At 43.7% G+C, this 17674-nt stretch overlaps 1 protein-coding gene and 1 non-coding gene across 2 annotated transcripts in view; one reads left to right on the top strand and one right to left on the bottom strand.

Moving 5' to 3' along the window:
* The window catches only part of cp (ceruloplasmin), a 70958-nt gene that overhangs the window by 11525 nt on the left and 41759 nt on the right, over positions 1 to 17674 (bottom strand). The window contains exons 11-15 of the mRNA XM_063045372.1: positions 16611 to 16823; positions 12769 to 12970; positions 10175 to 10314; positions 7526 to 7654; positions 2023 to 2129 (exon numbers count right to left, since the gene is read on the bottom strand). Of these exons, the coding sequence (XP_062901442.1) occupies positions 2023 to 2129; positions 7526 to 7654; positions 10175 to 10314; positions 12769 to 12970; positions 16611 to 16823 (791 nt within the window). The remainder of the gene's footprint in view (positions 1 to 2022; positions 2130 to 7525; positions 7655 to 10174; positions 10315 to 12768; positions 12971 to 16610; positions 16824 to 17674) is intronic.
* Positions 13060 to 13133, top strand: trnat-agu (transfer RNA threonine (anticodon AGU)). Its single transcript has one exon. It is a non-coding gene; the product is annotated as a tRNA-Thr (tRNA).

Raw genomic sequence — 17674 nt, 5'->3', positions numbered from 1 at the left:
AAAAATACATGGTTGGAGGAAGATGAAGCCACACTCAGGTTGGAGGAACAACACTTTATATTCCATCTGGGTAGCCTCCAACCTGATGGCATGAACATTGACTTCTCTAACTTCTGCTAATGCCCCACCTCCCCCCCGTACCCCATCCGTTATTTATTTATATACACACATTCTTTCTCTCTCTCTCCTTTTTCTCCCTCTGTCCCTCTGACTATACCCCTTGCCCATCCTCTGGGTTTTTCCCCCCTCCTCCTTTTCCTTCTCCTTGGGCCTCCTGTCCCATGATCCTCTCATATCCCTTTTGCCAATCACCTGTCCAGCTCTTGGGTCCATCCCTCCCCCTCCTGTCTTCTCCTATCATTTTGGATCTCCCCCTCCCTCTCCCACTTTCAAATCTCTTACTAGCTCTTCCTTCAGTTAGTCCTGACAAAGGGTCTCAGCCCGAAACGTCGACTGTACCTCTTCCTACAGATGTTGCCTGGCCTGCTGCGTTCACCAGCAAATTTGATGTGTGTTGCTTGAATTTCCAGCATCTGTAGAATTCCTCGTGTTTACGTAGCTGAATATAATGCTACCTCTCAAGTCATTCACTCCCTGTTGATACCCCATCTAGTGTATTGTGTGCAGTTTTGGTCTCCAAATTTGAGGAAGGACATTCTTGCTATGGAGGGAGTGCAGGTTCACTGGGTTAATTCCAGGGATGGCGGGAATGTCATATGTTGAAAGATTGGAGCAACTGGGCTTGTATACACTGGAATTTAGAAGGCTGAGAGGGGATCTGATTGAAACATATAAGATTATTAAGGGATTGGACACGCTAGAGGCAGGAAGCATACTCCCGCTGATGGGTGAGTACAGAACCAGAGGCCACAGTTTAAGAATAAGGGGTAGACCATTTAGAATGGAGTTGAGGAAAAACTTTCTCACACAGAAGGTTGGGGATCTGTGGAGTTAGATAGAGCTCTTAAAGATAGCAGAGCCCATAAGACCATAAGAGCATAAGACAAAGGAGCAGAAGTCGGCCATTTGGCCCATTGAGTCTGCTCCGCCATTTTATCATGAGCTGATCCATTCTCCCATTTAGTCACACTCCCCCGCCTTCTCACCATAACCTTTGATGCCCTGGCTACTCAGATACCTATCAATCTCTGCCTTAAATACACCCAGTGAATTGGCCTCCACTGCCACCCGTGGCAACAAATTTCATAGATTCACCACTCTCTGGCTAAAAAAATTTTTTCGCATCTCTGTTCTGAATGGGCGCCCTTCAATCCTTAAGTCATGCCCTCTCGTACTAGATTCCCCCATCATGGGAAACAGCTTTGCAACATCCACTCTGTCCATGCCTTTCAACATTCGAAGTGTTTCAAGGGATATGGAGAGAAGGCAGGAACGGGGTACTGATTGTGGATGATCAGCCATGATCACATTGAATGGTGGTGCTGGCTCGAAGGGCCGAATGGCCTACTCCTGCACCTATTGTATATTGTCTATTGTCCCCAATCATCACTCCAACCATTTTTCCTGCCAGTATAATTCCAAAAAAAATTATCTCAATGCAGATGTCCAACATTGAGACTTTGAACACAGGAATTTGTGACCAAACACAGTTTTAGGGTAAAGCTAGCTTTGAGGAATGTTGGTGTGTGAGCAGAGGAAGATTGTGATTGGATACAAATAAGGGACAACAAAGGTGGAAAGAGAAAATGGCAGTGCGAATGGAGAATGGCATTTGAGAAATGAGGAAGAGAACAGCAGGGGAGTGGCTTGAAAAAAAAACCTGAGGTAATACCACAGTTGAAAACAGGAGAGAGTTTGTCTAGATCTTGCACAGTGGGTTTTTAAACCTATGCTGATGATTAATGAAGGAGCTAAGTTTGAAGTTCTGGTGAAGGGATAAAGAATTGTAGCCACATGCCTTATCAATAAGGAGTGACGAAAGACAAAACTGTCGAGTCAAGAGAAATCACTTCAAATAGACAATTCCCGTTGGTTAGTTTAATTTATATACTCTCACTGTACCTTAATTGGATCTACAGTTGAGTAATACACCCAGGTAATGCATCGAGATTCCGTTTCCGCGGGACCTGATCGATCAGGAATCTTCCACGTATACTTTTCCGTCTCACCTGCAAGTAAGCTACATTTAATCAGACACTGTTTCACCTGTGAGGTGTGTACTAATACTTTAGTGAAACAAATTTCATGCTTCCAACTAGTTCTTTGTCAGTACAATTGCCAGTTCTGGCCCCAGCCAGCCACATATTCCTTTAGCTTGGGCCCCCTCTTTCAGAATCAGATTTATTATCACCGGCATGTGTCGTGAAATTTGTTAACTTAGCAGCAGCAGTTCAACGCAATACATAATATAGAAGAAAAAAACACAAAATAAAATAATAATAATAAATAAATAAGTTAATCAATTACAGTATATATATATATTGAATAGATTAAAAATTGTGCAAAAAACAGAAATAATATATATTTAAAAAGTGAGGTCGAGTTCACAGGTTGAATGTCCATTTAGGAATCAGAGGGCAGAGGGGAAGAAGTTGTTCCTGTATCACTGAGTGATGGTACCAGTGAGAAAAGGGCATGCCCTGGGTGCTGGAGGTCCTTAATAATGGACACTGCCTTTCTGAGACACCGCTCCTTGAAGATGTCCTGGGTACTTTATAGGTTAGTACCCAAGATGGAGCTGACTAGATTTACAACCTCTGCAGCTTCTTTCGGTCCTGTGCAGTGACCCCTCCATACCAGACAGTCACGCAGCCTGTCAGAATGCTCTCCATGGTACATCTATAGAAGTTTCTGAGTGTATTTGTTGACATGCCAAATCTCTTCAGATTCCTACTGAAGTACAGCTGCTGTCTTGCCTTCTTTATAACTGCATCAATATGTTGGGATCAGGTCAGATCCTTAGAGATCTTGACACCCAGGAACTTGAAACTGCTCACTCTCTCCACTTCTGATCCTTCTATGAGGATTGGTATGTGTTCCTTCGTCCTACCCTTCCTGAAGCCCACAATCAGCTCTTTCATCTTACTGACATTCTCTTGCCCCATTTTAAACAGTGCACTGTCCATGATGTCATCAAGGGAGCTCTAAAGGTTATTTTGGGAAAGCTGCCCTTAATATTGAGGAAGAATAAGCCCCATAAAATGCTTTATTACAGACAGGGATGGTATTGAAGGGTTGTATTTAACAAGCAACTTTTGACCTAAATTAAACCAGAGAACCCCCTACCTCACAATGCCAAAGAACTCTGTTTAATCTTGACTTCTGATGCCGTATGTGGGGAGTTTACACGTTTTTCTTGTGACCTTGTGGGTTCTTCCCACATTGCAAAGATATGCAGGTGGGCTGTTTAATTAGCCACAGTGAATTGCCCTGTGTGTAGGTGAGTGGAGGAATCTGGGAGGAATTGATGAGTGTGTGGAGATTAATGTAGGATTTATGTAAATGCTTAAGAGGAGCTTAGGAGGACGATGGTGCCTAACGGCAGCTCCATTGCTTGCATCATCGGAAACAGCTCTATTTCTATCTTTAATATCTCTATTTTCCCCTTTCAGGGTTCTTTTGAAGACCCTGACTTGGAGTTACACACTGACTTCGGTTCTTTGCTGGAATGGGACCCATTCTCGGGGTCTCACAACTGGCCACTATTCGATATACCAAGGACATGGCTAGAAGACTAGAGCACCTTCAGGGTTCCGGGATTTCATGGCTCTGGAGGTGGGCAGACTTGAAGTCGGTGCCTCCGCAGGAAACCAGTGTGTTGTGGGAGTACACAGAAGATTGAAAGCAGCGAGCTGGCTGCTAGCTGTGTGCCCAGAGACCCGAGATCTTTGGGCACAGAGCTCGGAAAAAGTGACACAACGGACTTTTATCATCATAAATCAGTGAGATATTTGTTATGTCTCCCCTTTCGCTGTGAAATGCAGACACCTCTTTCTCCCTTCTTAGGGAGAGAGAGAGAGCCTGTGGCATGTCAAATTACCGGGTGAACGCGTAGTCTGTGTCATTATTGATGCTTTGCTGCACGCTGGACCATTTGGTGGTGGTGGCGGGGGGCATCGATGCTTTTTTTTTTGCTGGTGGGCAAGGGGGGGATAATTGCTTTTCTGCTGCTTACGCATGGGAGGGGGGAGCTAGGGGGGGTTTGGGGTTCCAACATTTAACTGTCGTTCATTCTTTGGGGCACTCGTTTATTTTCGAGGATGGTTGCGAAGAAAAAGAATTTCCGGATGTATATTGTATACATTCCTCTGACAGTAAATGTACCATTGAAACCCTTGAAACCTTTGAGATGGATCAATGATGGCCGGTGGGTCGCTGGTCTTCTTCCCATGCGTTTATCTTTATGGCTCTTTGATTCGGAACATGCGTCATTGAAGTATTAATCCCTTCTCAGAACATTGACCTTGTGCTGTGTAGAGTAACACTCACGAAATGCTAGAGGAACTCAGCAGGTGGGGCAGAATTTATGGAGAATAATAAAACAGTCGACGCTTCGGGCTGAGATTCTTCTTCAGGATTGTGGGGCTCGTCATTTATTGCTCTGCGCTGATGGTTGGCTTCCTACAAGGTGTTAGGTAGAGAATTCCAGAATTCTGATCCATTGAATCTACTTGGTCACCATTTGTACTCATCTCCAGCAGCCAATTTCTGCTGAAGCTGATAGGAACCATGTGCTGGGAGGTGAGGAAAAACAACAGCCAAAATGCGGGTTTAACACGAGCAAACTACATGTCATACGTAATAGGTTTGACGCCGCTTGAAGATTTGTGTCTTGTGACCAATTCTTCTCCCTGTGTTCTTGGTCAGTGTGGAACTTTATATTTATTTGTTGGGCTATGGCTCGGGATAGGCCCTTCCAGGCTCTCGAGCTTTGCCATCCAACATTCCCCCGATTTAACCCGAGCCTAATCACGGGACAATTTACAGCGACCAATTAACTTACCAACTGGTAGGTCTTTGAACTGTGGGAGGAAACCGGAGCATCCGGAGGAAACCCACGCAGTTACGGGGAGAACGTACAAACTCCTTACAGGCAGCGGCGGGAATTGAACACAGGTCGCCTGTGCTGTTAAGAATTGTGTTCTCCAGTATGCTACCATGCCACCCGTGTCTCCCTTAATGGAGAATCCACTGTAAGAACACTCCCTGACATATACAACATAGAGCAGAACATAACACGTAGAACTAAACATCAAACATGGAACCCAAGTAGAATCAATTGGAACACAAACAAGACATAACTCATAGAACATAGAGCAGTACAGCACAGGAACTGTCCCTTAAGTAAAGGATGTTGAGACAATGATGTCTACCTAAACTAGTCCCTTCTGTCTGCTCAATGTCCATATCCCTCCATTCCCTATGTTTTCATGTGCCTATCTAAATCCTCTTAATTAACACCATGACCACTGCCTTCACCACTAACCCTGACAGCCCTTTCCTGCCACACCTCACTCTCTGTGTAAAAAAACTTGCCCCACACCTCTCCGAAGTTTAAAGTTCAAAGTACATTTATTATCAAAGTATAGATACTATAACAACCTTCAGATTCGTCTCTGTACGGGCAGGCCACAAAACAATGACACCCAGTAGAGCCCATTAAAAAAAACCATTGAACACCCAGTGTGCAGAGAGAGAAAGAAAGAAATTGCTCAGACAATAAAAGTAAGCAAATAGCATTCACAACTGAAGTTTACAAAAATGAGTCCACACACAGGAAGGCAACAACCAGCTGATTCAGGAGCACACTCATTGCAGACCATAGCCTCTTTTCAGCACAGAGGTGAGTAAACCTCGTGGAGCAGCTAGCTGAACCGGCTTGTCACTCATCTCCGGCCCCAACCTTTTCAATCTCACCCAGCGCTTAAATCCTCCAAACCTCGTGTCGTTCCTTGCTCTCGGACACAGGCCCTTTCCCCCTCACACCATAAGTGCATGCTCTCTGGTATTGGACATATTGACCCTGGGATAAAGATACCAGTTGACTACTCCATTTATACCTTCCATAATTTTATGAAGTTGTGTCACCCTCAGTCTCTGTCACATCTGAGAAAACAACCCTATTCTTATAACACTGCAAGCTTTTTTTAAATTTAATACTCTTGTTGTCAGCTTGAATTACCAACCATGTTTCAGCACCTTAGAGAATGAATATTGAGTCAGAACCCAAGCTGTTTTTAATTCCTCTGCGCTACATTGTGGCCTAGGATCTGGGGAACTTCCTACAACCTACCCATTCCCAGATTTGGAGCTCTTCTTTTGCAAGTGCAGATTGGAAGTGACATCTGCTCCTCGCAGATAATCAACTGCAGTGCACTTCAAGGATGCATGCTTAGCCCACTGCTGTACTATCTTCACACCCATGACTGCAGGCACAGCTCAAACACCGTCTATAAACCTGCCAATGGCACAACTGTAGTTGGAAGAATCTTAGATGGTGATGAGGAGGCGTACGGGAGTGAGATAGATTCAATAGCATTGCGACAATAATATTTCATTCTACGTCAGTAAGAAATTGATTGTGGGTTTCAGGACAGGGAATGGGAGAGCACACACCAGTCCTTATTGAGGGGTTTATGTAGGGTTTTTTTCATCAAACATAGAATATTATAGCACAGTACAGGCCCTTTGGCCCACAATGTAGCTTTGACCTTTTAACCTAACATTAATCTTACCCTTCCCTCACACATAGCCCCCCATTTTTCTATCATCAATGTGGCTGCCTAAGAGTCTCTTAAACATCCATACTGTATCTGCCTCCACCACCACTCCTAGCAGCACGTTACACACACCCACCACTCTGTGTAAACACTTACCTTTTACATTCCCTCTACACTTTACTTCAATCATCTTAAAATTATGTCTCCTGGTATTCGTGATTTCCGGCCTGAGAAAGTGTCTCGGGCTGTCCATTCTGACTATGGCTCTTATCATCTTGTCCTCTGTCACTCCAAAGAGAAAGCCCCTAACTTACTCAACCTATCTTCATAACAGAGACAGTCTAATCCAGACAGCAACCTGATAAGTCTCCTCTGCACCCCCTCTAAAGTGTCCACATCCTTCCTATAAAGCGGCAACCAGAATTGAACACAATATTCCAAGTGTGGGCTAGCCAGGGTTTTTTTAGAGCTGCAACATTTGTCACAGCTCAATCCCCCGAGTAATGAAGGCCAACACCCCATACACCTACCTAACAAACCTATCAAACTGCGCAGCAACTCTGAGGGACCGAGAGGCATGAACTCCCAGATCCCTTTGTTCTGCCACACTGTTATGAATCCTGCCATTAATCCTATATTCTGCCTTTAAATTCAACTTCCCAAAGCGAATCACATTTCCGGGTTGAAAATGGAAATTCTGGAAAATTGTACTCTATTTCTTTTTTCCCTGTAAATGCCCACAAGAAAATGAATCTCAGGGTAGTATACAGTAACATATACGTACTTGAATAATAAATTTACTTTGAAATACAAAACAGACTATAACCGTGGTAAAGACACTTTACCTGGAAGAGTATATTTAACCGCAGAGTCTTCTATCTTTACTCCCTGTGAATGAATTGAGTATGGTCTTGAAGCAAGGTTCTTGAAAACAATTATGATCTTATCCTGGACTTTCCCATGCAGTAGTGGGCCTGCAGGAGGAGGGGAAAATGAAATCAATGGAATAAAGGTTATGAAAACAGAAGTTACATTATTGAAGGGATAACAGGGAATATTATGTGAATATAACTCTGCACATTAGATTACTAACAGAAGAGGAATATCATATATATTGTCTGCCATATTCACATACAAACTGTGCATCAATCACTACATTTCTGAACTTAAAGAGGGGTAACTTTGAAGGTATGAGACGTGAATTAGCTAAGATAGACTGGCAAATGACACTTAAAGGATTGACGGTGGATATGCAATGGCAAGCATTTAAAGGTTGCATGGATGAACTACAACAATTGTTCATCCCAGTTTGGCAAGAGAATAAATCAAGGAAGGTAGTGCACCCGTGGCTGACAAGAGAAATTAGGGATAGTATCAATTCCAAAGAAGTAGCATACAAATTAGCCAGAGAAAGTGGCTCACCTGAGGACTGGGAGAAATTCAGAGTTCAGCAGAGGAGGACAAAGGGCTTAATTAGGAAGGGGAAAAAAGATTATGAGAGAAAACTGGCAGGGAACATAAAAACGGACTGTAACAGCTTTTATAGATATGTAAAAAGGAAAAGACTGGTAAAGACAAATGTAGGTCCCCTGCAGACAGAAACAGGTGAATTGATTATGGGGAGCAAGGACATGGCAGACCAATTGAATAATTACTTTGGTTCTGTCTTCACTAAGGAGGACATAAATAATCTTCCAGAAATAGTAAGGGACAGAGGGTTCAGTGAGATGGAGGAACTGAGCGAAATACATGTTAGTAGGGAAGTGGTGTTAGGTAAATTGAAGGGATTGAAGGCAGATAAATCCCCAGGGCCAGATGGTCTGCATCCTAGAGTGCTTAAGGAAGTAGCCCAAGAAATAGTGGATGCATTAGTGATAATTTTTCAAAACTCGTTAGATTCTGGACTAGTTCCTGAGGATTGGAGGGTGGCTAATGTAACCCCACTTTTTAAAAAAGGAGGGAGAGAGAAACCGGGGAATTATAGACCGGTTAGCCTAACGTCGGTGGTGGGAAAACTGCTGGAGTCAGTTATCAAGGATGTGATAACAGCACATTTGGAAAGCGGTGAAATCATCAGACAAAGTCAGCATGGATTTGTGAAAGGAAAATCATGTCTGACGAATCTCATAGAATTTTTTGAGGATGTAACTAGTAGAATGGATAGGGGAGAACCAGTGGATGTGGTATATTTGGATTTTCAAAAGGCTTTTGACAAGGTCCCACACAGGAGATTAGTGTGCAAACTTAAAGCACACGGTATTGGGGGTAAGGTATTGGTGTGGGTGGAGAATTGGTTAGCAGACAGGAAGCAAAGAGTGGGAATTAACGGGACCTTTTCAGAATGGCAGGCGGTGACTAGTGGGGTACCGCAAGGCTCAGTACTGGGACCCCAGTTGTTTACAATATATATTAATGACTTGGATGAGGGAATTAAATGCAGCATCTCCAAGTTTGCGGATGACACGAAGCTGGGTGGCAGTGTTAGCTGTGAGGAGGATGCTAAGAGGATGCAGTGTGACTTGGATAGGTTGGGTGAGTGGGCAAATTCATGGCAGATGCAATTTAATGTGGATAAATGTGAAGTTATCCACTTTGGTGGCAAAAATAGGAAAACAGATTATTATCTGAATGGTGGCCGATTAGGAAAAGGGGAGGTGCAACGAGACCTGGGTGTCATTATACACCAGTCATTGAAAGTGGGCATGCAGGTACAGCAGGCGGTGAAAAAGGCGAATGGTATGCTGGCATTTATAGCAAGAGGATTCGAGTACAGGAGCAGGGAGGTACTACTGCAGTTGTACAAGGCCTTGGTGAGACCACACCTGGAGTATTGTGTGCAGTTTTGGTCCCCTAATCTGAGGAAAGACATCCTTGCCATAGATGGAGTACAAAGAAGGTTCACCAGATTGATTCCTGGGATGGCAGGACTTTCATATGAAGAAAGACTGGATGAACTGGGCTTGTACTCGTTGGAATTTAGAAGATTGAGGGGGGATCTGATTGAAACGTATAAAATCCTAAAGGGATTGGACAGGCTAGATGCAGGAAGATTGTTCCCGATGTTGGGGAAGTCCAGAACGAGGGGCCACAGTTTGAGGATAGAGGGGAAGTCTTTTAGGACCGAGATTAGGAAAAACTTCTTCACACAGAGAGTGGTGAATCTGTGGAATTCTCTGCCACAGGAAACAGTTGAGGCCAGTTCATTGGCTGTGTTTAAGAGGGAGTTAGATCTGGCCCTTGTGGCTACGGGGATCAGCGGGTATGGAGGGAAGGCTGGGGCGGGGTTCTGAGTTGGATGATCAGCCATGATCATAATAAATGGCGGTGCAGGCTCGAAGGGCCGAATGGCCTACTCCTGCACCTATTTTCTATGTTTCTATGTATCCTAAGGAAGCTATGTAAGTGCATCAATGAGAGCAGGATACCGACAACACAAGTTCTTACAAGTGAGAAAGTACCAAAGGAAAAATTTATTCAATAAACATGCAGAATACCTTGAATCCCCAAGTGTTCCTCCTCTGCAGTTCTCTCCTTTTGTTTAGTAAATGTCTTATCAGTATATTCCCGATAAACTACTTTTTTATACTTAGACCCAATGGTCTCATTTCCTCGAAGTACGTAAGGGTTGCCAGGACTAAAATTGGAAGCACAGAAATACACATGTTAATAAAAGCAAAGAATATGCTTCACATCGATAGAACTTTGTAATGAGGTATGCTTCTGTTGGACAAGAGATCGCCGGAGGCTATGATCCAGTGGTCCCAATCAGTCAAATGGAATATAAAGAAAATGAGAGTTTGGATAACCTCAGCGGAACACACACATTCCTGCATCAAGACGCGCTCCTCTCCTCAACTGTAATGATTCCTGGTCCTTCAAAAGCTAAAATTCCGAAAAGGTTAAAAATCATTCCCTGGTCTTGCCTCTTTTGTTCTTTTTACCTCACTGAGTTCTACCAAACAGACTGTGGCAGCTTCTGGATCTTCTATTCACTCCAGGCAGATTGCCTGCAGTCATTAAGGACTCACCCTAATCCTCTCTATCCCTCCATACCTCGCTGCATAACAACTTCCTTAAATTTTTAGTCGCATAAAATATTCAAAAAATAAAAAAATGCAGATGCCAAAACTGTAACTGCCAGAACAGTTCAGTTCTGGTCACCTCACTATAGGAAGGATGTGGAAACATTGGAAAGCGTACAGAGGAGATTCACCAGGATGCTGCCTGGTTTAGAGAGTATGCATTATGATCAGAGATTAAGGGAGCTAGGGCTTTACTCTTTGGAGAGAAGGAGGATGAGAGGAGACATGATAGAGGTGTACAAGATAATAAGAATAGATAGAGTGGATAGCCAGCACCTCTTCCCCAGGGCACCACTGCTCAATACAAGAGGACATGGCTTTAAGGTAAGGGGTGGGAAGTTCAAGGGGGATATTAGAGGAAGGTTTTTCACTCAGAGAGTGGTTGGTGCGGGGAATACACTGCCTGAGTCAGTGGTGGAGGCAGATACACTAGTGAAATTTAAGAGACTACTAGACAGGTATATGGAGGAATTTAAGGTGGGGGGTTATGTGGGAGGCAGGGTTTGAGGGTCAGCACAACAATGTGGGCCGAAGGGCCTGTACTGTGCTGTACTATTCTATGTTCTATGTAATATCTTGATCTTTTTCCGTACGACATTGTGTGCATTGATTTGTTATCAGAGCAATCACATTCCCTCAATAATTTCCTCTGTGATCTTTCCTGCTCCTATTCTCACGAACCCCCACTCCCACCCCAAGACTCTGCTCTTCACCTAGAAACTACGGAAATTATCCTACGCACAGCATGTCCAGAGCACTCAGAGGAAACCCGTGTAGTCACACGGAGAAGGTACTAACTCCACAAAACCTGCTCTGGAAGTTAGGGTTGAACCTGGTTCACTGGCGTCAGGAGGCAGAAGCCCTGTTATCTACATTTCTGTGCCACATTCATCTGACTATGAATCATCAAGGGATAATTCTCTACATTAAACATGTCGATGCAGGGTAATGGTATTACTCTTCTGTTATTAGCCATTTTGTCTACATCCCTTTTGGCCTTAGAATCAGCCACAGCCAGAAAAGAGTCCTTTTGACCCACTGAGTCAGCAGACTACCCATTAATCCTATTTATGTGCATACAGTCTGGTACGGAAGTGGGGTCACTGCCCAGGATCGAAATAAACTGCAGAGGGTTGTAAGTCCAATGAGTTCCGTCATGGGAACTAGCTGCCCCAGCATCCAAGACATCTTCAAGGAGAGATGCCTCAAAAAGGTGGCATCCATCATTAAGGACCCCCATCACCTAGAACATGCCCTCTTCACATTACTAACATCAGGGAGGAGGTACACAACCCTGAAGACACCCACTCAGTGATTCAGGAACAGCTTCTTCCCTCTGCCATCTGATTTCTGAACGGACATTGAACCCGTGAACACTACCTCACTTTTTTTGTCTTCCTTGTACTACTCATTTAATTTAACTTTATATATATGTGTGTAATTATGTAGTGCTGCTGCATAACCACAAATTTCATGACAATATGCCAATTATATTAAACCTGATTCTGATTTCTCCTCATATTCCCATCAACGTCCCCAGACCTTAACACAAGGGGCAACTCACAGGGTTCAATTAACACACCAGCTGTGGCAATGAAATGGCGACACAAGAGACTGCAGATGCTGGAATCAGGAAATGAAGAGTCTCGGCCCAAAATGGCAACTGTTTCTTCTTCTCCGTAGATGCTGCCTGACCTGCAGGGTCCCACCAGTATTTTGTGCATGTTGTTCAACATAAACAGAATCTCTTGCGTCTCTGACTTTGCCCTCTATAGTGCAATGAAGCATGGGGAACATATCTGTTTGGGAAACATGATAATGCCTGCTATACATCAGAAACCATGGTATGATGAGGCACATATTAAGGTTGTACTGTGTTCTTATCTATTTTTTGTCAACGTGAAACAGTACAGCCAAGGAACAGGCCCTACGGCTCAGGATATCTATGCTGACTATAGTACCAAACTACACTAATTCCACCTACTTGCACATAGCCAAAGAGTTACCTTTCATCATGCAACATGTGTCTTTCCAGTTCCCACTTCCTTGAAGGCGAATAATCCCATTCAATTTCAACTGCTGCTATGTAGTACTTTTTTTCATGGTAGAATTCAGGAAAGATGAAATATTTACATTTATCCACCGTGTAAAACTGTTTCATTCCTCCAGCATAATGGTCTGTGGTCTTGCAGGAAATTTCAAACTTGCCTGCAAAAGACAATGCCACAGAGTCGGGATCATGGTGTCTCACAGCAAACAATCAGGCCTTTCACCTCTTTCTTTCACCTGACACATCTGGCACTGTGGCTTAGTTGGTTAAAGTGCCTGTCTAGTAAACAGGAGATCCTGAGTTCAAATCTCAGCAGTGCCTACCACTGGTGGAACATTTTTAGGAATGGCACTATAGTGCAGCAATTAGCGTAAAAATGAAATTCAATTCCCACCACTGTCTCCATCTTCCAGATGGTCCATTTCCCTGGCATTTCCCAAAGGCGTCTGGGTTAGGGTTAGTAAACAGTGGGAACGATGATAATTCAGGCTGTCCCTTACACAATCCTCGGACTGTGTTGGTCATTAACACAAAAAAAGTCATTTCACTATATGTTTTCATGTTGCGATACACATGTGACAAATAAATTAATCTTTTAATCTTCAATCTGAGTTCACAGCAACCACCAAACACCTGTTGGCTTTGATCCCATGTATACTCTCCTCTAATAATGTCAACTCTCTTCCGATTTCACCAGCCTCCCACACAGTTGGGGATGTGGAAGGCCCTGGGACACTGGAACTGCGAGCTGTCGGTTCTACCAACTGCACCTCGGTCCTTCGTTGTTGACATTCGGCATGGAGTAAGGGGAAGGATTATGGAGACAAGTACGGTTATGGAGGGACAGAATGAGGAACGGAAGGCAGAGTGGGAGGTGAAGGGAGATGATGGGAGTGCAGGAGACAGGAAGAACAGCAGCAAGGGCAGCTCCAATAGTCCAGGACAGCAGTCTTCCAGGATCACCTCCTGGGCGTATAAATGCACAGCAGCTCTTTCCCGCCATCTCTCGTCCAGAGAGGAGAGGGAGCATCAGAAACAAATAAACTGAGAAAAGGGGAGGAACAAAAAAAGACAGAAGCAGTTAAGAATGATACAGGGAGTATGGCAATATGATCAAAACAAACAGGTAAGACATAGACTAGAATTAGAGGACATAGGTTAAGGGTAAATGGGGGCATATTTAAGGGAAATCTGAGGGGGAACTTCTTCACTCAGAAGATGGTTTGAGTGTGGTATGAGCTGCCAGTGGAAGTGCTGGATGCAGGTTTGATTGTAGCATTTTAGTGTAAGTTGGATAAGTACAATGAGAGGGATATGGAGGGCTATGGTTCAGGTGCAGGTGGATGAAAATCAGCAGAAACACAGGTCAGCATGGACCAGGTGGGAGAAACTGCCTGTTTCTGTCCTGTAGTGCTCATGCTCTATGTCTCTAAATCATGTTCCCTAACTTAGCAGCACCACAGTGGGATAAACTGGTCTATTGTCTCTAACTTAGAGCAAGAGCTGATAATATGTTTAAGGCAGTGATTAGATAATGGAGACCATGAACCAGTTCAACTTCTCTCTGTAGAAGTGTAAAGAGGCAATTGGTTAAATGGCAATCTTAGATATGAATAATGTGGAATCACGATTCATCAAGAAGGAACAATATTGGAAAGAAGGCACAATAAATCAGTGATTACAACCTCAGACTTGGGAACAAAATTTTAGTTAGACCACTCCTCGTGCAGGTGTTTAGCGAGGCCTAGCTAGCTCAGGCTTAGTTTGATGATTCTTGTTGGAATCACAGGCAACCGTTAGTGAAGACCATATTCTTCGGGAGGAAGAGTGTCCAGAACAGAGCCCCCAGTCACGGTCTGGAGTCCAAATGTTTCACAAGAGAAGCAAAGTTGGGGGAAAGAGGGAAGAAAACACAGACAGGAGTAGTGGACTATGTGATCTCTCAGGCCTGCCCAACTGTTCAGTAAGCTGATCCATCCCAGGCCTCAGCTCCTCCTCTGAATTAGTTTTCCATTCCCCTGCTTTTTCAAAATTCTGTACATCGATTCAAATAAACCTTATGGAGAAGGTATTATAGAAAACATAAAAACAAGTGTAGAGGTCATAACATGATTCGTTTGCTATGTGCTATGTCATATGACCATGGCTTTTCCATTCATTTCAATAGGTCTAGAACACAAGATGTGACGACAAACCAAGTTATCAGAAGATTGATACTGATGAGAGAGATAAGGGAGACAATGGAGAAACATTCAAAATGCTAATAAGAGAGAAGAGAGAGATTAACTAGAAAGAAACACATTTCAGAATATTGACAGACCGGTTGCTTTGAACCTGAACTGTTTGAAGTTTGATGGACAGGCGATACCCCAGCAGGGGGATAAAAAGAACAGGTTCACTAAGGCATGACACACCACCAGATCATGAGATAACAAGACCCTGGAAGAGCGGTGTGCCCCCACAAGTTGGTGTGAGTTTGGAGGTCTGGTCGCGGGAACCAACCATAGACTCACAGGGTGAAAAGGTACGATCGGCGGGAACCTCGTGTGTGTGTCCGCCCTTGCCTGGGTGCCGGGTTCACCGCGGAAGAACCGTCGTATCTGGACTGGAGGGGTCACAGCCGGTGACCACAGAAGACATTAAAAGGGTTTGCCCGAAAGCTAACTGCCAAGAACATCAAAGGTCTGTCTGAATCAGATTTGCATATTATCTCTCTCTCTCTCCAACGGCACAACAGCGATTACTGCTAACTGTACTAAGCTGAACTGAACTCTGTGTCACTTGAGACTGATCATTTTACCCCTAGACTGCGATAGAGCTTGATTGATTCCTATTACCCTAGTTCTGTGTACACGTGTGTATTATCATTGCTAACCTGTTGCATTTACATCCTTACGATTAGAGTACTGTGTTACTTATTTCCTTAATAAAACTTTATTAGTTTCTGTTAAACCAGACTCTAACTAAGTGGTCCATTTCTGCTGGTTTAGCAACCCAGTTACGGGGTACTTAACAAAGAGCAGGGATGTGACGCTGAGGCTTATAAGGCACTGGTGAGGCCTCCACCTCGAATATTGTGTACAGTTTTGGGCTCTTCATCTAAGAAAAGATTTGGAGAAGGTGCAGAGGAGGTTCACAAGGATGCTTCCCGGAATGAAAAGGTAATCATAGAAGGATCATTTTATGGCTGTGGGCCTGTACTCACTGGAATTTAAAAGGATGAGGGGTGATCTCATTGAAACGTTTCAAATATTGAAAGGCCTAGACAGAGTAGATGTGGATAGGATGTTTCCCATGGTGGGAGAGTCTAGGACAAGGGGGCACAGCCTCAGGATAGAGGGGCGCCCTTTCAAAACAGAGATGCAGAGAAATTTCTTAAGCCAAAGGGTGGTGAATTTGTGGAATTTGTTGCCACATGCAGCTGTGGAGACCAGATCATTGGGAGTATTTAAGGCAGAGACTGATAGATTCTTGATTGGCCATGGCATCAAAGGTTACGGGGAGAAGGCCGGAAAGTGGGGCTGAGGAGGGAAAAAAATGGCCTAATTCTGCTCCTATGTCTTATGGTCTTAAATGTTGAAATCAAACCCCCATCTTTCACTGCTGCTGGTAAAGGTAACACTTAGCATATGAGAGTGTGATAGATCTTGATGGAGAGGAAGATTCACTTAAACAGTTTGTTTTGCTCTACCTTAGATTTGCTCTAGTTAGATCTTTCAAACCATCAAGCCTCAATTTCTATTTTGCTTACCTTTATTACAAATATCACTGGCAAGGTAAAATTCTGGATTTCTCTACCTGTGTTATCAGGCTGCATGATGGCCGTGGCTGAGACGTGTGGGAACAGATTCATTGTGTCTCTGTGCATTCCTTGGCTGGTGAAGGTGTTGCCCTGGAAGTAAATGCCGTGGATATCGACTTCTGAGCCCAGGCCAATCAAGTGCCAGGACACTTCATCCGACTTGCACATTGTCAGGCCTGGTTGATTGCCGTACATATATCCGTTGATTGCTAAAAAATCACGTTACAAAGAAAATGAGAAGGCTTCCTCAAAAGTAGATAACATAATTCAGATCACTCTTGTGTCAAATCAGTTAATTAAAACCTATCAGGGACATGCCCCCTCCCCTCATTCCTACTGTCACAGAGGAAGCGCAGGAGCCTGAAGATACACATTCAATGTTTTAGGAACAGTTTCTTCCCTTCCACCATCAGATTTCAGGATGGACCATAAACCCATGAACACTACCTCTCTATTTCTCATCTACACTCTTTTTTATTGTAATTTATGGTAACTTTACGTCAAACAACGTATTGCTGCCACAAAAACAACAAATGTCATGACATGATTGACCTGGGATGTTTCCTCTGAAGTCTGAGGGGAGATCTCTAATGTAGAAGGAATCTTCATTGCTGTTTCTGTAACAATTTTGTTTTACCAGTCAGAGTTGTTAGCCCTGAGCTGAACCCCTGAACCTCTGGCCTCTACCTTTTGACCTGTTGACATGGGTGACTCTATTAAGAGCCAGTGCATAAAGCCGTGACTCCAGCCATCGTAGCTCTCTGGGTTATTGAGACACAAAGGCTTCCAAACCCTATGACAAGTTTTTTATCCTCATGGAGGCTCCTTGCAAGATAGAAGGAGGATATTTCAGCCTATGATAGCTCACAGAGCAATCCCAGTCTCTCACCAATTCTAACTGTAGTCAATAAATCCTTGAACCTTAAAACTGCAACCAATTGCCAAGCACAATTTTGTACACAAATTTCTCATTTCAGATTATTTACTCATTTGTAGGGATATAACCAGCCGGGTCCCTATTAAACATAGAAACATAGAAAATAGGTGCAGGAGTAGGCCA

This window comes from Mobula hypostoma, chromosome 4 (assembly GCF_963921235.1).
Source record: "Mobula hypostoma chromosome 4, sMobHyp1.1, whole genome shotgun sequence".
NCBI lineage: Eukaryota > Metazoa > Chordata > Chondrichthyes > Myliobatiformes > Myliobatidae > Mobula > Mobula hypostoma.
This window is presented reverse-complemented; position numbering and strand designations above follow the sequence as displayed.